The sequence below is a fragment of the Rattus norvegicus genome, chromosome 7 (genome assembly GCF_036323735.1).
Source record: "Rattus norvegicus strain BN/NHsdMcwi chromosome 7, GRCr8, whole genome shotgun sequence".
NCBI lineage: Eukaryota > Metazoa > Chordata > Mammalia > Rodentia > Muridae > Rattus > Rattus norvegicus.
Window position 1 is genome coordinate 73543591 of NC_086025.1, and position 22097 is coordinate 73565687.

The 22097-nt window shown below is 39.8% G+C and overlaps 1 protein-coding gene and 1 long non-coding RNA gene across 4 annotated transcripts in view; one reads left to right on the forward strand and one right to left on the reverse strand.

Annotated features, from left to right (window-relative positions):
- Positions 1-7422: 7422 nt before the first annotated feature.
- LOC108351485 (uncharacterized) lies at positions 7423-19926 on the reverse strand. 2 transcript variants are annotated; one of them, XR_010053373.1, is made up of 5 exons: positions 19192-19327; positions 16642-16716; positions 11095-14226; positions 10602-10717; positions 7423-10337 (listed from the first exon to the last, which is right to left on the reverse strand). It is a non-coding gene; the product is annotated as an uncharacterized LOC108351485 (long non-coding RNA). The 2 variants fall into 2 exon arrangements; XR_010053374.1 differs by lacking the exon at positions 11095-14226 and having other exon boundaries at positions 19192-19926.
- A 215-nt stretch (positions 19927-20141) lies between these two features.
- The window catches only part of Zfpm2 (zinc finger protein, multitype 2), a 437310-nt gene continuing 435354 nt past the window's right edge, over positions 20142-22097 (forward strand). Inside the window, exon 1 of one of the 2 annotated variants that reach the window (NM_001130501.1) lies at positions 20142-20693. In NM_001130501.1, the coding sequence (NP_001123973.1) occupies positions 20654-20693 (40 nt within the window). In that variant the 5' untranslated portion in view covers positions 20142-20653. The remainder of the gene's footprint in view (positions 20694-22097) is intronic. The other variant, XM_039079162.2, reaches the window with a different exon arrangement.

Sequence of the window (22097 nt, forward strand, 5' to 3'; positions counted from 1 at the left end):
TAAACAAAATTGATCTGAAGTTCTTTTTTTGCTGGGTCCTTGTGTAGTTTAGGTATCAGAGTAATTGTGACTTTATAGAATGAATTAGGTAGTGTTCCTTCTGTTTCTACTTTATGGAATAGCTTGAAGATATTGGTATCAGGTCTTCTTTGAAGGCCTGGTAGAATTCTACACTAAAGCTGTCTGGCCCTGGGCTTTTTTGGGGAGTGGGGGTGTTAAGATTGTTATAATAATGAGATTTTAAGAGCTAGAAGAAACAGGAAATGTATAAGACCTTAAAAACAACAAAGGAAGTTTTGCGAGTTTGTGGAGAGGGGATAGCTTAATTTTAAAAGCATCCTGAAAATTAAAAAAAAAGAATCCAAACAAGATTCTTATTTCATACTATACTTGAACATAAACTTTGAGCCCTTCAGCCAGGGAAACATGGTCTAACTGAACATCTTCATCTCTACCTCAACTCTTCAAACTCCAGTCCCCTAGTCTTATCCTCAACTATGTAGCAGACCGCTGGCTGCAGCCTCCCTTCCCCTTCCCATTTCCAGTGGGTCACACAAATCTACTCCTCTAAACTTCTCTATCACTCATGACTTTATCCGAGCCTCCAATTACAATAGGCGTTCCCTGAGAACCTAGGCCACCTAGGCCAATATGGTAGTTTGAAGGTGGTTGTCTCAGGGAATGGCACTATTTGGAGGCATGGTTTGTTGAAAAAGTGTGTCATTGTGGGGCTGGGCAATGAGACCCTCCTCCTAACCATGTGAGAGCCAGTCTTGTCCTAGTGGCCTTCAAATAAAGATGTAGAACTCAGCTTTTCCTTTACCATGCCTTCCTGGATGCTGCCACAATCCTGCCTTGATGATAATGGACTGAACCTGTGAACCTGTAAGACAGCCTAATTAAATGTTGTCCTTGTAAGAGCTGACTTGGTAATGGTGTCTGTTCATAGCAGTAAAACCCTAACTAAGACAGCCAGCTATTCAGGTAAGCTAACTACCGATTTTCACCTGTCTTTATATTCATTCAAGTCCAACCGCCCCAGTCTCATCCTAAGAACTCTAGCAGCAGTGCCCCCCTCCATTCTCAGGGATCCAAACAGATTGTAGAACACTACAACCTTCCTCCCTCTTGTGGACCCCAATAAACCAATTCACCTTGTCCATTCACATCTCTGAATGTCAGTTCTCAATTCCTAGAAACACATTTTACCTGGAACTCTTAGTGGCCAGTCCTATAAGAATCCGAGCAGAACTTCCTACCAGGCAAGATAAAACCACCACCATTTCTTAAGAATCAGAAACTAAGAAACAAAATACCCACCCAAACAAGAACAAGAGCAGACAACTGCACCTAGAAGTCCCATCTTCCCAAATCCAAATGCCTACAGGCTAGTAGAAAAACTCACTCCATAAGAGCCAGAAAATAACATGTCTTCACTAGTGTCCAACAACCCTACCACAGAAGACCCTGAGTATTGCAACATAGCTGAAATTCTAGGAAAAGACCTTAAAATAAACTTTATGAATATGATAGAGGTCTTTAAGGAAGAAATAAACACACTTCTTATGGAAACCTATGAAAATATGAACATTGGAAGGAAGTGAATAAAAGAGTTCAGAGCCTGAAACAGGAAATGAAATCAATAAAGAAAACCAATAAAGAAGGAAAACTGTAAAATAAAAATGTTAGGATTTTGAACAGGAAGCTCAGAAGCAAGCTTCACTGACAGAATACAAGAGTTGAAAGAGAACCAAAGAACAAATATAGGCCTCCCCACACGTATGTAGCAGATGTCATTCTTGGTCTCCATGTGAGTCCCAAACAACTGGCTATCCCAAAAGCTGCTGCCTGTAACTGGGATGTGGTTGTTTTGTTTTTAAAAAGCTGGGCTGCCTTGTCTGGCTTCAGTGGGAGAGGAAGCACAGAGACTTAAGTGCCAGGGTGGTGGAATACTCAAGGAGGGGTCCCACTCTCTCTGAGGAGAAGGGAAACATTTAAAATTCTGACAGGAAAACATGATCATCATGCAGGAAGCATCCAGGTAAGCCACAAAACAGGGTGTATAGTTAAAGGAAGTCAAAAACTGAAGACAAAGACAGTGTTCACTCTGCTAAGGAATTTGTGTTTATATACATAATGCCTTAGGAGTGTCTGTGGCATAATCAGGTCTCCATTTAAATTAAACTTCATGGAATCACAAGAATAACATGTGTGGTAGAAAGCAGATGCTGAAGAAAAGGAAGCTTATCCAGAAACTTTGGTCCAAGTCTACAGTAGACAAGAATAATCAATTACGAGAAGCTATTAGGATGTACATTTAAGAAATTTTTCTTAGATAGATTCCATGTGGAATTATGAAAGAGGTGGAATACTTGATTTAATGGAAAAGGAAACATACATTAAGGAACGTTCTTTAATTAAAAAAGACTAAAGATTCTAGGAATAAAAATAAGTAACAATGGAAAATTGGCAGGAAAATAATAAAGGAATAGAAGGAACAGACATATTCCTAGAAATATCACTTAGCCATTTGGAAAAAAATATTAAATTATAATTCTGCTTCATTTTTACATAAAAGTCCATGTAGAGAAAAATTAAATTTATAGAATAATACTAAAATTAGCTACATAAGCAGTTGATATGTTTTATAATCTCAGGAAAGAAATCATACCTTTAATACATAAATATAGTATCTTTAACCTATAAATGAAAAGATGGCATGTTTAATACTTAACACCATGACAAAAGGAAAAAGATAATTCATTTAAATTGCATCTCACACATAAACAATGTAATGAATCAATCAGAAAACCAGAAAAAGGAAAAGAAAAAGTCACAGGGAAAACATTGAGTAAATGGTGCGCTCAAATTTATGGGTACTGGGAAGCATGAATAGTAATGGCAGTGAACTCTATGGCATCCACGTCTCTCCAGTTTTAGCTTTGGCATAGTTTTAGTCTTCTTTTTACCTTTCATATATTGTAGAAAATTTGATTGTAAAGTAAAAAAAATAAACAACAACCAAACAAAACAGAACAACCCAAAAGGATGTCAAACTGGGGGAAAAGAAGAGGGTACATTTTCTTCAGTGGTTTTGTCTTTTTGATGTCTGTACCTTGATCCCATCCAGAATCTGGGAAGCAAAACAGACAACTGGTCATCTGATAAGACTGATCCTGAGAAAGAAGACAGCTCGTGGGGACTGAGAAGTCAGATGGATGTAGAGCAACGTCAGAGAGATCTAAGCGTGCGATCTCAAATTCCTCTGTTTATAGCATAGATGCTCTGTTAAACTCCAACAGCACCTACCATAGACATTATAGCCTTTTTGTGTCTGATCTTTAGAGAAAAGTTATCTCTGGTATGTACAGAAACTACATGCTGAACCTATTACTACTCTGGGAAATTTGGGAGTTGGTGCTTTTGTTGTGTTTCAGATCAGGATGGTGTTTTGGATTAAGTGAACGTATACTTTCAGCATGACTGAAAACTGTTTAACGTGTGCACTAGAAACTGGTCTGGCGTGGACTAGAGTATTCTCAGAAAATAATTCAGGCAGGATAGGCTTGGGTATGGTGCAGTAGCAAATACACTGCAGAATCTCTGTACTGTCTACTCATGAGAAAGACCAGCGAGCTTCCCTAAGCTATCTCTCAACTAGTGGCTCAGGGATCAAAGATACTTTTATCTTTCCAAGGACCAGCTCATTCCTCTCCCTCCACCCACTAACTCCAAGTCAGTGATGCTCAAACCTATCCCACTCCAGAGGACCCATCCCTGTAATGAATACTTCTTAAAACTAAAAAGAATGACATGTATAGTGAGCAGAGAAATAGAACGTAATAATAGAAGATTGTGTTGTATGGTTATAAGGGCTGCGACTAAATGTTCTGTGCATTATATCTTCTCACAGCACATTAACACATATGTTGGTCGGTCAGAATATGACACACAGTGTTCTCAGGTTACTATGAAGAAGATGTGTGGTATGTTTCTAGCCATGATACATACGATGGTTAACAACAGAACTGGCTCCTTTCTCTTATGTATCAAATAGAGCCACGGATTCATGCTCCTTAATGCAAACAACTCAATCCATCTCCATTCCCTGTGTGCGTATCAGGATCCAGTTATTGTCCTTTCCACTGGGTAACTTTGGCTTTTCATGATCAGATGTCCTGAAAGACATTGCTACATTACCTAACACCCATCCTCTCAGGAAATAAGGAAATCCGTAGTACATAATATGTATCGAGGAGGTAAACAAGAAGAACTATATAAGGGCAAAGGTTTGTGGTGATTCTGAACTATTATTACACAGATCCAGCAAAATCCCAGACTTCAGGTGGGATGTAGAAAACAGAATTGCTCAGGAGACTGGGATGTGAATTTTAGCCTTTGTGAGGAATCATGTGCTGTTTCTTCCCATTGTCCCTGGCTGTTCCCTCTCAGAGCTCATGCTTAGTCATCGCTGTTCATTCTCTTCATGGGAGAAGAATTCAAGGGCTTCTCTCTAAACAGAAAAACTCGATAAGTGATTTTAGTATTTGAATCTAAAAGAAAAGACTTAAATCAAGAGTAAGCTTGAAGTTTCATTGAAACTTTGTCGGTTTTAATCTTTTTGTTGCAGACAATGCCATCTATCCACTAGCAATACAAGAGTTATTTACTAAAAATAACGTTCAGTGTATCATAGATTGCTGCTTCCTCAAAAACCTGACTCTCCCTCAAATAACAGTAGCCCCGTTTGATCTCCTGCAACCTCTGGAGTCTACCCATATGCTGATCTTTGTCCTGAATCATTGTTTTACCTGGGAACTTACAACTATGTTTTTTTTTTTTATCATGCTGGGAAGCATGTCAACATTTAACGGGAGACAAATAATTTCTATGAAGAATTACTTTTAAGTTAGAATTAGCGATGATATCGAGCAAAGACATAACCTTATCCCCAGTCAAAGTAGAACATGGGTCTTTTTCTTATGCAATTTATCCTAAAACTACAGTTCTGATGCTTTTAGAAAATCACACCCTCTTAAATAATATCCATGCTAATAGAGCCATAAATATATTAGCTCTTGGAATCCCTGAGTAACTTAGTACAATAGCTAACTAGTTATTACTACATAATAAAACAACTCAATTATTGTTTCCATGTGAAACGTCTTTCATTGTCTCTTCATTCCATGAGGTTGAAAAATAAAGTCAGAACTGATCAAAACAAAACTCGGATGTAGTAACTACTCAAAAGGCCATGTCATTGCACCTTAGTATCTGGTGCACTAGAAAAAGTCTTTGAGTTTTCTGACTTTTAAAAGCATTATCACCACTCAGCTTTTGCTTTCATCTCTCTCTCTCTCTCTCTCTCTCTCTCTCTCTCTCTCTCTCTCTCTCTCTCTCTTAAAGGGCACACATCATAGTAAAATAATGCCCACCAAATGCTTTCATTTTAGTCTAATTACCTCTGTAAAGAGCCTATTTCCCAATAACCTCCCATTCTGAAATACTGAGGATTACGTTACAGCACTGAACTTGTTATGAGCACGATTCAATGCATCATTGTGTTGCTTTAATGATTAATGTTTTGTTAATGTAGTTTCTATTCAAGTTACATATTTCTATAATTTCTATAATAGTGTTCTTATCAGCATTTTATGGAGTAGTAATGTTTATATCAGAAATCAAATGCACATTCCTTATTCTTTATGGCCATAATTAGGCTTAATGTATAGCTCACCGTTCTTCAATGTGCTCAAGAAATTTCTTTTGTTGCCTCTAATGTCCCCAAGTTCAAAATACCATCTGTTTTAGGTGCATCATAGTAAATAATTGGCTATGAAAGAACAAAGAATCAGATGTGCACAGCATACTTTTATAAAGGTAGTTTCAAGCTTTAACTATGCAAAAACTATTTCATCCCAAATATTCTACTGGAAAATTGTTTCATATTGTTGTAAATAACTTATTGGGCTTAAATAAGTGTTGAAAGAGTGGGAGCCAGAAAAAAATCATTGAGGCATTCATTTAATTAAAATCAATATCTTCATCGTTTTGGTGTTTATTGATGTTTATTCTATTATTCACTTGAGTAGGTGAAAATTTCTTATAATTTATAAGGTGGTGAACTGGAAACATGTGCTGTGGTACGCAGACATTATTTTAGGTCACAGATATTGTCAAACAAATACAGTGACTTTTATGGAAACTATAAAAATAATATTTGTGAATAGTTGTGAAGGAGGATAGACACAGTATTGTCCATTTTCTCCTTAAACTGCACTGATTTTTGTTTACTCTGACTTGGGTGCCACTATCAAGGAAGACACAGTTTGCCTGAAACAAGCTTCTGAAGAATAATGTTACCACTACCTGCCATCCCTGTTCAGAGTGCTCCCCTGCCATCCCTGTTCAGAGTGCTCCCCTGCCATCCCTGCTTACAGTGCTCCCCTGCCATCCCTGCTTACAGTGCTCCCCTGCTATCCCTGCTTACAGTGCTCCCCTGCCATCCCTGCTTACAGTGCTCCCCTGCCATCCATCCCTGCTCAGAGTGCTCCCCTGCCATCCCTGCTTACAGTGCTCCTTTGCCATCCCTGCTTACAGTGCTCCCCTGCCATCCATCCCTGCTCAGAGTGCTCCCCTACCATCCCTGCTTACAGTGCTCCCCTGCCATCCATCCCTGCTCAGAGTGCTCCCCTGCCATCCATCCCTGCTCAGAGTGTTCCCCTGCCATCCATCCCTGCTCAGAGTGCTCCCCTGCCATCCATCCCTGCTCAGAGTGCTCCCCTGCCATCCATCCCTGCTCAGAGTGCTCCCCTGCCATCCCTGCTCAGAGTGCTCTCCTGCCATCCCTGCTTATAGTGCTCCCCTGCCATCCCTGCTCAGAGTGCTCCCTGCCATCCCTGCTTACAGTGCTCCCCTGCCATCCATCCCTGCTCAGAATGCTCCCTGCCATCCCTGCTTACAGTGCTCCCTTACAATCCCTGCTTACAGTGCTCCCCTGTCATCTCTGCTCAGAATGCTCTATGCCTTACCCTTGATAACTTGCCCAGATTGCATTATTAAATACTGTCTGTCATCTTACTTCTAGTTGTAACTTGTGATTTTTACTACTGGCTCTAAGACAGAGTAGTGGGGTATAGATAGTCATATAAAACAATTAATTTAATAAATGAATGAAATCACAGAGTCTACATTTTAGCTCAATCAGCATTTCCTATGTCCTTTAAAATGAAATTTCCAAATTAATTATTCTTTTATATTTTAACTATATTCACTGTGATGTTAAAATAGGAAATTGTAATTTCAATTATCATCATTATAGCATAAATTACTGACCTTTACAGAGTTACTGTTTTAACTAAGTATCTATCTGCTCTGAAGCATTTTAGTCAAGGTGGCAAGATATTAGATTGTAATCAGGTTTATATTTTAGTTAGAGATCAAGTAGCAAAACAAATACTATAAGGACAGATACACAGAGTCGGTATACAAAATAGATTTATTTACCCACAGTGGGAGAAGCTGGTAATTCAAATTCAGGATGGCATCTATGGCGTAAAGTCTATGTTTTGTTTTATTCACTGATAAGGGTATTTTTCCTCACCATTAAAATAATATGAACCTCTTCAAATCTCTGTAATGGTGTCATTCATGTAATGGTTGTTTGTAGGTTCAGGCTTTGATCAAAGAAGCTGATCAGAGAGAAGTGATCTTCTACTTAAATTGTCATCCATGGATAATTTCCTGCTGGCCTGAAAGAGCAGGGACATGATGTGAACCAGTGTGACACAGAAAAAGGAGACATAAAGGTTAAGCAAACATAAACATCAGGTTTAGAGTATAACCCAAGCAAAATACAGTGTTGGACATATCTACTGAGGTCTTTAGCCATTCAAATGTTGCCGTGTCACCAAGTGAGAAGTCAGTTTGCAAGGCACATACATGAGAGTGTATAGTCATGAACTAAACTTCTGACTTAATCTGTGTACTTTCAAGCCTCCTGTCATATATTCTAATGAGAATCTAACTAGAGAGGAATATCTAAAAGCCATGTTATTTGGTATGTTAAATATACATATTATTTCTCACGAATGCCAAAAAAGTGATCAAGCATCAAGGTGCATGCTCAAGAAATCTTGTTTATGGGGCTGGGGATTTAGCTCAGTGGTAGAGCGCTTACCTAGGAAGCGCAAGGCCCTGGGTTCGGTCCCCAGCTCCAAAAAAAAAAAAAAAAGAAATCTTGTTTATAACTCCTCTGTCTTCTCTGTATAGACTCGTTCAGCATATAGACAAGAAAAGAGAATAAAAAAGAATAAATATCTTGCAACATCTGACAAATTGAGAACATTATCAAGAGGGTTTTACAGGTTAGGCTAGGCAAGGAAACACCGCAGAACCATTTAGATCAAACTGCCCATCCTTAGAAATCTACAGTTCAAAATTAATTCCCTGAAAATCATGTGTAGATCTGCAGATTCAGTTGTTTGAGAACTTAGTAAACTATAAGGCATGCAGTCTGAAGGAGGGAAATGGACGAATGGAGTTGTCCAGGTCGAGGTATCCAAACTAGAATGCAGACTTCTGATTACATGTCCAGAAGCTGCCAATTTGCTTAAGGTTTTGTCACTGCTCCTATTGTAGAAGATTACGTGACAAAAGGAAAGCTGCAATTGGCTGCAGTGCAGGGCTCCTGCTTCTCCAGCTGCGGTGCATGCTCTCATTCTGAACTTCCGTTTTCTCACTGACAAAAATTTTCTTTGCACATACGTGAGCATGTTGGACCAACGGAAGTACCCATCAACGGAATAATTATATCTAACCTTTACATCCAGTGTGATGCATTTTTTTGTTATGTCAGATGGTGCCATTCAGCGCCGATCTTGTAGCTCTGATCAGCAGAATGGATACAGATGTGGGTATCAGTTGTGCTAGTGGAGTCCTGATGTGTTTCGCAGTCCTCAAAGACATTACTGCAGTGTGTCTCCTCCCCAAGGTGTTAATTCATCACGTGGTAAGGAATGGATCTCAGGTTCAAGGATGAAAACATGTTCTCTATCTTTTTCATGCAGTTGGATTTCTTGGAAAGCAACTGCCATGCACACAGAGATGTTTATTTATTTATATGCTTGCCCATTCGTTCATTTACTACCTCAAGAGTACAGTGTGTCTTTGTGTATATGTGTTTCACGTGTGTGTGCACATGCTTATGAGAGGATATGATGGTGAGAGGTTGACATTGGGTATCTTCCTTGACTTCTCTCCACTTTGTATATTAAAGCATGGTCTCCTTTTAAACCCGGAGTGTTCCACTCAGCTAGTCTGGGCATCCCATTTGCTCCCAGGATGCCCTGTCTCTGTTCACAAGTGCTGCTGTCCCATTTGTGCCCACGTGCCCCTGGCACCTATTGAGTGCTAGGGATCTGCACCCCAGTCCTTGAAAATACTTGCCCAGAAAGCTTTTTACTCACTGAGGCATTTCCTCAGCCCCTCCGAGAGGTTTTAACTTGTTTTGTGTGCTGAGAATAAAATTTTAGTTAATTTGGTATTAACTAAAACAAACAAAGGAACAAACAAATAAACATAGTTATCTTAGTTATACTCTTATTGCTGTGATCAAATACCCTGGCAAAAGCAGCTTGAGGGGTGTGGCTTTTGAGAAGGGCTCATTTGGGCTCATGGATTATGGGTACAGTCCCACTTAGTGTGAAGTCCCAATGACAAGAGCCAAAGACAGTTGACCTCATCACTTCTGCAATCAGGAAGCAGAAATGATGAATGTTTTTACTCAGCTAGCTAGATTTTGCAATTTTAGTTTAGTTTAGAATTGTGCTGACCTTCTTCAAAGTGTGGTTTTTAACAGAGTTAATATGATCTAGATAATCCCTCACTGCTCTGCCCAGAACAAACCTAAACTCTTTCTCTCGGGTGTTTCTGGATGCTTGTCTCCTGGGTGGTGCTGGATCTTGACAATTTTACAATCAATATTAGCCACAAGCATAAAACTATCAAAAAAAGGGTAAGCATAATTGTTTTATCTAAGGATACATTAAGTTTTAGGTTCTTAATTTTGTGTTGGTAGTTTGTTAAGTGTATGCATGGGTGTTCAGGAAAATAAATGCATACTTTTACATCTCTGTGCATATTAAAATCAAAGCCATAGCTTCCAAACTGTAATTCTGAAGTCAGATTAGGTCTTGTGTTAGTGGCTGTGACAAATACCTGAAAAAAAAGATCAACTGAGAGGACATGTTTCTTGAGGTTCACTTGTTTTTAACATCATGGTAGAGTGTGTGTAGTATATAGTAGAAGGTAGAGGCAAGCCAACACCTCACAGGATTCTGAAAAGAGAAAGAGAGATGGGGGTGAGAAGAAGGAAGAGAAAGAGGAAGAGAAGAAGAAATAGGAGGAGTTCAAGAGTTCATAAGTCTCATAATCTAATCATTACCCAAAGCCCAGTAACTGGCAACCAAGCCTTTAACACAAGGACAAACCATGGCAGACCTTAAGGTTCATCTTCATGACATAGGGTTTTACTCTTGTTTTAATTGTAAGCAAATGACCTTGTCAGGTACAGGCACTGTCCACGTCTTCATGGTACTCACTAATCTCTATAGCAGACACTTGGATGCAGTATTTATCTTAGTATTATGCTATGATTTCAGAGAGCATCAAAGCCTGAAATCCACACAGCAGGTATTAGTTTTGGTTCTCTTTTCTCCTGGGACAGAAAAAAAAAAAACCCTATTAATAGAAAAGGAATAAACCTTAAAGGCAAAGAAGACTGGAAGAAGCTGTTCAAATTATTTATGTATACTTTATTAGGCAATTCACAGACTACAGTGAGAAGACAAATTATAGAATTATTAATAATACATTATTTTAATTTTTATTAAACATATTTTATTTAATTGATATAAAATAAAAAAATTAAATTAAACAAAAATATTAAATGTCTTTTATATTTAAATTAAACATACTTTTATATTTAATATAATATTTAATATCTTATTTATAATATATAATTATATAACTTATAATTATAAAATTATAGTGTTTATTATATTATTGAATATAATGTAAATATACTTAACATACTTGTGATGGTTCGCATATGCTTGGGCCAGGGAGTGGCATTGTTGGAAGGTATGGCCTTTTTGAAGTAGGTTTGTCACTGTAAGCATGACTTTAAGACCCTCACCCTAGCTTCCTGGAAGCAGTATTCTCCTAGCAGCCTCGAGATGAAGATGTAGAACTCTCAGCTCCTCCTGCACCATGCCTGCCTGGATACTGCCATGTTCCTGCATTGATGATAATGGACTGAGCCTCTGAACCTGTAAGTCAGCCCCACTTAAATGTTGTGCCATAAAAAGTTGCCTTGGTCATGATGTCTGCTCACAACAACAAACCCTAACTAAGACAATACTTAAATATAATTAAAATAATACAATATAATTAATATATTTAATTTAAGAAAAAAGAGTATAATATTGTAAAAGCCAGAATGTTGAAGATAAGCAAACACACCTTGTTTGGAAAGTGTTTGGGAATAAGTTAAGAAGGTAAGGTTTCTTTTCAATGTATGCATCAGAAATCCTAATACAGTAGCTTGATGAACAAAAGGGGTATGACGTCACCTAACCCACACACTGACTGACAAGTCTAGAATCAGCTCAAGGCTGAAGTATGGATTGTTTAAGTCTTTTCAGTTTCCCTTTTCGATTGCCATACAAAGTATGTAGATACCGTTTTTATAGCTGCCAGATGATGCTAAAAATATTCCAGGACAGCAGCAATAGAAAAACCCATGAGAAATCCTTAACCCTACACAAAGAACTCCAGGAAACTAAGGAATGCTGAGAGTGGAAAAATTGTCTTTCCCAGGGAAAGCACACACACTGATTACCTAATAACAAATGATCATCCTTGAAAACAAACATACAAGGAATATCATAATGACTTAGTAGGTTGTATTTAGGTCTATATATTTATAAACACATAAAAATCTATAAAATTACATATTATATAAAGTGTTACATACTTATAAACATTTCATATAAAATATATTACATATAAAAATACATACATTGTAACATATATTATTAATATATGCCCACAACATATATATAATACATACATATGAAATGTGTGATTAATATAAATACATAATATGTAGTATTTTATATATATGATTGTTGGATGTAAGAAAAAGTAATGAAAAAAGGGGCCATGAACTTGAAATAGATCAAGGAAGGGTAGATGGATGTGATGGTAGGGAGGAAAGGAAAGGGGGAAATGAAGAAATTATAGTCCCCCAAATAAAATAATTAGAAGGATTACGTAAGATGGTTTAGCAATTTTTATAGTGATTCAAAAAAGGTAAATATTTGAAAATTACAAAGTGTGAGTATTAAATTATTAAAAAAAAAACCCAAGCACCACTGTCCATTCCAGGCACAGAAAGTAAGGCCAGAGAGCAAAGCAGGAGCTGCTCCCGGATTCTGGTCATGGGAGTTTTAGGTTTCCATGGGCGTTTGTATGCAGTAGTTTCTGTTCTCATTGTGTTCTTCTGAACTACACCTTATGCCAAAATAAGATGGGAGATCTCAAAACACACACACACACACACACACACACACACACACACACACACACACACACACAAACAAAACAAGCAAACAGGAAACCCTAGCACTATTTAGAACTATGTCACATTTTTAATAAAATTAGTGTGGTGCGGCTGCAGAAGGAGTGGGGAAGAGATTTGGAATAATTAGTTAATAGTGAGTAATACTTTATATCTGCCGAGAGAGGTACATGTATGGACACATGCAATACACAGTAACTGTTCTCTGCAATGTTGTTATATCTTCATTCTAAATATAAGTAAGCTGGGACACACAGACATTCCGTAGCATAGAAAATAATTTGCATAAGTGACAATGAACCCAAACATTGCTTCTAGACATATTGATAATGCTATGTTGCCCTGTGTTGCATTTAAAAAGGTGCACAGTTTAAAAATGGTAGACGTGACACATATTTAACAGGGTAAAGATGATATTCTGTATCCAGATTTCCCTGTACTCCGCCCAAGTGATACAGAAATGAAATATGAAAGACTTAGCTTTCTACACTTGTGTCTCAGTAAAAAGACCTGCAGCTTTGAGCAACAAAAGCCCAGCAGAAACTGTCTCAAGTATGCATAAATCTTGCTAGGAAGAGAGTCCAAATGCCTGGCATATACAATGTCTAGGGTAATTACTCTTTTATTTTATTTGCATATTGTTTGCTACATATTTTTCTATGGTTAGAGAAGTATGATAATTCAAAGAACTTAGAATTCACTGTAGGATAAAAAATCAAGAAAGCCTGTGGGAAAATGATCAAGAAAATGTTCTGTAGCAAAGACTATGAGTTTCTAGTGGAGCAGAAGAAAGATGGAGCCAAGGACACCTTTATGAGGTAAGAGAGACCCATACAGGTGTAGTTAGATGCTTTCTCTGACTGTGCTGACATATTTGAATGCATCATATAAACAAGGGGAGCAAGGTAGTGTGTAGAATACTAGAAAATGACTAAAAATAATCATAATTTTTAAGGAAAAAAACCAAACAGAATTATAGCACAGTAAAATTTTCTGTGGGTCCATTGCTAAATAGTATATGTAATCTTCAGTTCGTTCTAAATTCATTCCCAATGAATTATTTTAATACAAGTGGATACCAGGAGAGGTGATTTGATTTAATCTATACATATAGCAATTATTCTACAAATCTGTTTATATTTTTGCTTTTCATTCAGTAATTTATGCAAAAAGTTTTATAGGCTAGACTATAAAATTTACTGTACAAGTATAAACATTATTCTTGTGAATTATAATAACATCCATAAAATTTATGTGCCAAGTAATCTGTTAGATGCTTATTCAAATGTAGAAAGGCAGAGTAGAAAGTAAGACCAAACATCTGGGACAAGAATCTATGTAGGCAAGATGGTAGTGGGTTTGCATGTCAATTATCATCACGCCCTTCAGGAACCCTGGCTTTGAAACTACAAATATCCCCCACCCCAATTACTTACCTTGGTGTGAATGTCCAAAGTCAACAATGGATAGATGGCACTGTGCTTTATGTTGAAACTTAATTTATGTTACAGAATTACTCACTTAATAGTCTCAGGGTTTGTTTGCTTCCCGGGAGCAAAATATTAGATACTTTTATAATTTTTCTGAAAGTAGAAAATTTAAGGTAGTTTGATGTTTCTAAATTTGAATATTTAATTAAATCTAGCAAAGTCTCAGATGACTATATTTTTTTTCTTAGTTTAGTCTTTGGGGTTGAATAGTACAAAAATTATTGAATGAATTTAGAGGAAAAGTTACGAAAAAGGAAAGGTTGTGGAAATTTTCTTCCTACGGAGATGCTGCCATTTCTGTGTCTTCCATGTCATAATTGCTGCTTGCAGTGCCAGACGCCTTGAGAGGAAATGGAATAGTGCCCCATGGACTGTTCTCGACTGCTGCACTTTTGTTTTGCTTAATTTTTCCCTCTATACTCTCACTGTAGCAGTCAGCTTTCTTACCACTGCGGCAGAATAACCTGAAGGAACAGTTTAGGGGAGAAAGTGTTCTCTCTGGGTTAGAGTTCATGAGATGGGTCAGGGCAAGAAACGTTTGCAGCTGGAGATTGCAGCTTGCAGCTTGTCCTTGGTTACATCACAAAGACTCAGAGGCAGCATCGCCCATAAGCCCACCCCCACCCATAATTACCTGCTTCTTCTAGCTATATCCCACCTCCTAAGTGTACCACAATCCGAAAGGACACTACCATCTGGGAACACCCTTCTAAACACAATAGCTTGTGGCGTTCATTTCTCAAATAAACCACCAGAGCGACTTGATCCCCACACTTCATGGTTAATGGATTGCAGTCACGATAGTTTCACTTCTTCAGTCAATAGACCAGCTCACGTGATTGCAACTCTACAGTAACTCTGGATTACTAAAGAAACAACTTATCAGACTGGACACATGTTTTAGGCCATGTCTATTCCATAATAACATGAAACTGTCTTATTATATAAGCATAGCTGCCCATCTCCTATATCCAGTTTGCTGTTGATGAGGCTTAGGAATCAGTCCCCAGATGAGACAGGATCAGTCTGAACTTACTGTTTACTTGGATAATTTTCCTAGGATGTTCTATATGTCTAGCACTAGGGGCACCCTTCAGGTCAGAAAGCTCACTCTATAGGTGGGTTGAGTTAAAATGGCCTTGGTAAAGACAGAATGGAAACAAGTCAGAATTTCCAGTGCAATGCAATGGAATAGGTCAATTTTGATAGACACACATCTTCTGTCAAGGCCCGCCCAAGAAGAAGCCTCTCACTGATACTTGGGAGGCTAGTGATGGCTCCCTGTGAAAAGTGTCTACAGTGAAATGGCAGAGCTAAATAGAAGGAAGCTGACCAAGCAGATCAACGTGAAGTGCAATTCAAGTGACCAACACTCAGACACTAATGACCTCAGAGAAAATTCTGGGGGGTCTAAAACGAGTCATGAAATGTTGAAATGTTTTGATTTAGTCCTGCAAAAACGTTAAGATTGAAAATGCTGTGTTGACATTGGAATCTTTCTACAAATGTGACTACTAGTAATTTCTCATTCTTCGTCTCCGTGCAGAAAGTGACAGGGACAGCTACCCCTCTTAAGATTTTTTAAGAAAAACTTTTAAAGTTGCCATAGGAGCAATGTAGAATATTGAGATAAACACATTAGACAGACACATGGAACATTTTGATTGGTTGGGGGTTCAGAAAGGCAATACTTGCAACCCATGCTTGAATAATAATAGTGAGAAAGAGGAGGAGGAGGAGGAGAAAGAGGAGGAGGAAGAGGAGGAGGAAGAGGAGGAAAAGGAGGAAGAGAGAGGGGGAGAAAGAGAAGAGAAAAGGAGGAATAGGTGATGGAGGAGAAGAATCTTAAAAGATACCATGGTATTATAAGCATAACAGAATGTAGCAGAACATTCTGTCAGGTAAAATTAACAGATGTCTGTAAAATTTGGGGAGGGGGCTCCTTTAATGTTTACTGTACACTTCATCCTTTCATTATACAGTCTTAAAAACAAAGCTCTCAGTGTTTTAGCAGGAGTCACCCCATGATCATTTTCTTATCAGAAAAGTGACTTTTTGCAAAGGATGGACACAGTGAGTCAGATCTTAAATCACATTTATTTTATATTCCTGGATCTCATAGGCATTTGAAAATAACAAGCACTGAGGTTTTAAACCACAACGATGCAGAAATATATTTGTACCTCTTTGGTAATCTGATAAATTAGGTAGATATACTTAGACAAGGATTGACGGGCTTATAAAGTTTACTGACTGAATGTGTTCATAGCTCCATTTGCAAGAAAGCAGACAGTCACTTTCACAGCTATGAAATGTGAACGCCACATAGGGGGATTTATTGATCTTTAATTTTAAAGTCCCAAAATTGTAAAAATCAACAATAATAAACACTATTTTCATACTGCATTCTTGTTCAATTCATTGTCATAATCTTAAATCAAAGGCAGATAAACTGTGCTCAGTTTCTGGTTATGATACAAAAGCAAACATTCAGCCTTTTACTCTTACTTTTGTAATAAAGAGTCCAGCTTGCTATCTAATAGGATGTGGTCTGTAAGGTTGCTTTATCAATTTCTTGATCCCCTGGAGAAAAATAAAAGCTCATTTTAAAAACAAATCCCAGAATAAGACAGACATGAATGCATTCCACCTATTCCCAGAGTTGCATTTCTGTACTGTGCCAAAATATTTAGAATTTTTGCAGAGAAATTTGTATCTTCTATCTTTCCTTCTTTAAATATTACATCAATTACGACTGCAGGAAGTATTTCAAGGTTTCTGTACCTTTTCTATAAGCAGTATTATAAATATGCATATACACAAAGATGCAAAAATGCTACATTTGTAGGCTTTCTTGATAAAATACAAGATATGCAGTTAAATTTGAATTTCAGATAAATTTCGAGTATGATTAGGGTAAGTATGGACCAAATAGTGCAAGGAGCATACTTACCCTGAATAATTTATGCCCAGTCATTTGACACTCATGTTAAACTGGGCACTTTGTATATTAATTTTAAAGCTATAACAACCTTTATAAACATGTAAATAATATCATCTCACCCATCTGTTGGTAAACACTTGATTTTTTTTTCATAGCACAATAATTTTGGAACTGGTCTTTCATTTTCTGTCAGATACGATTTCTTGCTAAGAGTATCTATTTCAATGTACATACAACCACATTCTCATTGAGTTTGTAATCAAATTCTTTCCACTGCTCCTTTCCTAATCAGCCTCGCCTAATATGCATTTTTACTTCTGAGACTTTAGGAAGAACATTAGAAAGGTAGGTATTCATTTCAGATTGATTGCAGATCAATCCTTGAAATGTTCGAGGTGCTCTTATTGGAGGTGCATGTTCTCTGCTTTTAAATTAACTATCACTTTATATGGGATTTAAAAGGTTTTCTTACGAGGAGCAGAAACTTTTCTAAACAAACCAGTATGTAGGCATTAAGTCAGTGAGTCTCAAAATGAATAATTCATTTTTAAGTAAATGAGAAATTATTTTGTGCAGTTACTTATACATTTGCACATGTATAGTTAATAGTCATCGGCGACACGGGGTATTAGTTGTGAATTGTGGTTTTCAATATCACAGACACATTTGTTGCTGTGGTTTTGCAATATCGTTTCCTGATGCTTTGCTCAACTGTGGTTTTCATAATCATTGTTTGGTGGCCATGTAGCTGTGGTTTGGAGCTGCTAGATCCATTTGGACAGAGATAATTGCTTATAGGTTTTGCTGTCTTTTCATTTTTATAGCCATGGTGAGTTAAACTAGAGAAAATAAAAATTGAACCTTAAATACAATTCATAGTCTCATTTAAAAATGATGAGAAATAGACGTGGGAGTATTCGGCTTATTTCATTCATACAAACTGGAATTGATACACATTTCTGCATTCAGAGAACCTAGTATACTATTTATAACAATGTACTCTGGTTACCTTATCAATCTCGCCTTAAATATCCTGAGTTTTATTCCTTTCAGCTCTTAAACTGAATATTGAGCTCCGATTTATTCGTATCGCTTTTGCTTTGCATATTTAACCATTTCAGCTGCCAAAAGAAACACTAATTGCTGTATTATTTTAATTCCAGTGGACATTCCTTTTGGGTGATATAAGTCAGCCGATTCTGTGAAAGGTCTATGAAGACTGTGGTGTACAATAAATCCAATTCTAAGATTCTGTGCATGCCAATTCAACTGTAATGATTTGGGAATGAAGGAGGTAAAAAGCTGTAGTCTCTGTTTTGTTTTGTTTTTTTTTTTTTAGCACCCCTCACTCCGTACAAATACAAATAACCTTGCTTTTCATGGCACTTAGGATCATAATTTTTTGGCTCTTCCAGACAGGGACTTGGTCATTTACTGCCTTTTTCATTGCCAAGGACCATGTACTGTACAGTTATAACCTCTTATGGTCATACAGCTAATGGGATGTAAGAAAAGACACAATTGGTCTTCAGCCTTGTGTTAAGATTTGCCCAGCCATACCTTTCATACTCTTTACACCTTTAAAAAGATGACCTGATGGAGTAATTAACAACACCGAGTAGAGTGCCTTTTGCACATGGAGCATCCTGCAATCCTCCATTGTGCTCAATCAGCCCAGACCCTTTTAGAGCATCATTTGGTGAAGCTCAAACGGATGCTAGTCAACCAAAGAAAGGTGATACAATTTCAGGTCAGAGTGGACAAGTTCATAGCCTCCTTGGGAAAGCATTGGCAGCATCTAGGGAACCCATATCAACTTCATGGGAGTTTATTAGTAAAAAAAAAAAAATGATTACATAAAGTAGCTGGTTCAACAGTTCCCATCCCTTCCAGAACAACTAAAAGAACTGCATTTTGTACTCACTCTATACAAATCTGTGGGAAACTAAGCTAACTTTTCTCACCTTAATTTAACAAAATAATGCTATGAATCACCTCAAAATAATGGTCTCTTGTGCCTTACCATTTCTCAAACCTTAAACATACATTGAATAAATATGAAAGGAACAGAATTCAATAAACCAAAAAACCAGGAAATAGTCGTTGGGTCTTACCTGTTTGAAAATTTAGGACAAGATCAAACCTTTTATTAGCTCCATGGTGCTTCCCTTTGGCAGAGCTAGGAGAATGGGAGGTCACAGGGGCAGGGTGGAGCTGCAGAACTTCCACACGACTTCGTACAAAGTTAGCATTTCCTATTAGAGATGATAGTTCCCTTCCTACCTACAGCGAATCATCCAGCTAACCTTCGTCCTTTTGGATGTGAGGAAAATATCTGCCTGACCCCGATTCCGGGGCTTTTACTATTTCAAATGGAAACTCATGCAAGATGCAGAAAAACATTTGGAGCGCAGCTCATCACCCCACTCTGGTGGGCCTAGTGGGGGATGGTCCGCGTCCGCAGCAGTCTCCTGGGAACTCTGACAGCGATGAAATGGTCTCCTGAGAGCCTGGGCAGATGAGAGGACTTAACGGGCCCCAAGACACACAGTTGGCATTTGTGATCAGCTGGCTTTCGCCGGGGACTTTGCCAGTGGCCTAACCTTCCTGCCAAGAAACTGTAAGGGCGGAGGGCAGGGGCTCCAGGAGGGGAGCAGTAACTGGAAGCACAAAGTTTATGGAAGGAGACTGAGATTTCTTTGTGCCCTGCTAGATGGGCGAGGCACTAGGGAGGAGAGTTAGAGGGTCCGTTGGAAGAGGCTGTTGGAAGAAGTTGCTGGAAGGGGAGCGGGGGAAGGGTGGCCTGGCAGCTGTCCAGCATTGACGCGGTGACAAATGCAGAAGGTGGCCCCCCCTCCAAACCTCACGTCTCCCCCCCCCCATCAACCCCTTCAACTCCCACCCACGCCGCGATCCCCTTGCACTCCACGCGACCGAGGCCGGGCTGTGAGTTTGCATCCGGACTGGCTTTGGATGCAGCCAATCCTCCTTTCGCTGATGGCATAGTCTCCCCTCCCCACTGCCCGGGCGCGCCCCTCCCTCGCGCGCCTCGCCACCTCCCGCAGCAGTGCGAGCGCGGCGCGGCCCGGAGCGGCAGCGGCGGCGCCTGAGTCTCTGCCCGGCAGCCGGGGACACGGGGAGCGAGTGCGCGCCTCCTCCTGCACCCTCCGCCCCTCGCAGCCCCGGTCCCCCTGCGCGCTCTCCTTCCCTCCCTCCTTCTCTTCCTTCTCTTACCCCACCACCCCCTTCTTCCCCTTTTCTCTCTGCCTGGCCGATCGCTCCTAGATTCCCATCCTCCCCCCAAAAGCCCCATCGCTCTCCCCGTCGCCCCCTCCCCTCTTCTCTGTCACACTCTCTCTGGCCCTTCGCTCGGCCTCTCATTTGCTTGCTCATCTCCAAACGTGGATCCGCGGCTCCCGGAGGAGCCTAGCTCCGGGATCCCGCGCGCACGGAGCACCTGGAGTCCGGCCGGCGGCGGCCCGAGCCTGGCCAGAGGCAGAGGCAGCGACAACCCAGGGAACGGTAGCAGGGACCGCGGACACCGCAGGAACCCCAGCGGCAGCGGCCGCGGCCGAGATGTCCCGGCGAAAGCAGAGTAAACCCCGGCAGATCAAACGTAAGTTTGCGCGCGGGACCGGGAGTTGGTGAGATCGGTTCCTGGGAGAGGGGCGCACGCGGCGGGAAGGATGGGAAACGCTCGGGGCGATCCGCTCCTGGTCCTTGTGATTTGTCAAACTTTGAGAGCACTGAGGGACAACCAGACGGCCTCAGATAGATGCACAGACAGTTGGAGCGCCAGGCAGCCTCAGCCTGGTGTGTTTCTCCAGCCTTCGCGCTCCCTGGTTTCTCCTTAATTTCAACTCCGGGTTGCTGCAATCGTAGCCTCTTTTCTGCTGGAGCCTAACAGGACAATCCCCTCCCGCAGAGCTTAGTACGATTGTTGTCCTTGTTGTTGTCCAGACGGATGGCCTACCACTCTTGGGAGCTGGTCTTGGTAACCCGGGATGAAAGTTCTCAGAGCTGGTGGAGGCCACGGGGCTAGGGAAGTAAATTCCCCAGTTCGGTGGAAAATCAGTGTCTGGGGACCCAGTCCTGGGCGGTACCACAAGCCTCGCCAAACCCGAAGTGAAACAAAAAGTAGGTGTAAAAGTTCGCGCCTCTGCTGGAGGCAGCCGCGCACCCCCTCCCTGTCTGCTGCGGTGTTGGGCTGCACCCAGGGGCTTCGGGTGGGTCCCACTCACGCTGCCTGGACGCTGTGTAAGGCGGGCTTCAGTTTGCCACTGGTCCAGGCGCAGTCCCCACTGGGAGGGGCCTCCTTCGCTTCTGGGCTCACAGGATTTGAGTTCAAGGTAGCTCGCACACTCTGGTACGGTTCCTAACCCCCTACCCCCACCCCACCCCTGGGTCCCTGGGTGCGGGTCCCTGGGGTGCCTAGAGGGACTTGTAGGACCAGAGACACCTGCCTGCCTGAAACCCACAATCTCACTGAATTCTTCTAGGCCAACTTTTCTTACCTTAGGGAAAATTATTCCTAAATGTTTGATAGGCCTGTAATATATCTTCAAACCCTTAGCTGAAAAAAAGTTAAAGGCCTTATTAATTTGAAGATGATGATCACGATATTATTATTATTATTATTATTATTATTATTGGAGTTCTGTGATGTATTTCTGATATTTTCGTGTCGTTGAGGATCTGGCCACTAGCTTAAAACTAATTATCATATAATTTTAGTATACTGCTTTAGTATTACCCTTACTTCATAGGTATTAACCACTGTCCTCTACATGCAAGTCAGAATTTCTTTTTGGTGTAGTTTAAAAATAAATCTTATCACCCAGCTCGCCCTTGAGTTGGGGGCAGGCTATACAGTTTGCTACAGTTAATTATTCAATATGCATAATATACATACACACACATTTCCTGCCTCGCAGATGTGACTCCCTAGTTTTAATTTAGTGGATTTCCGTCCCTGTGTGTCAGTTCTCTGTCTAACGCAACTTATTCCAAACCAAGGAGT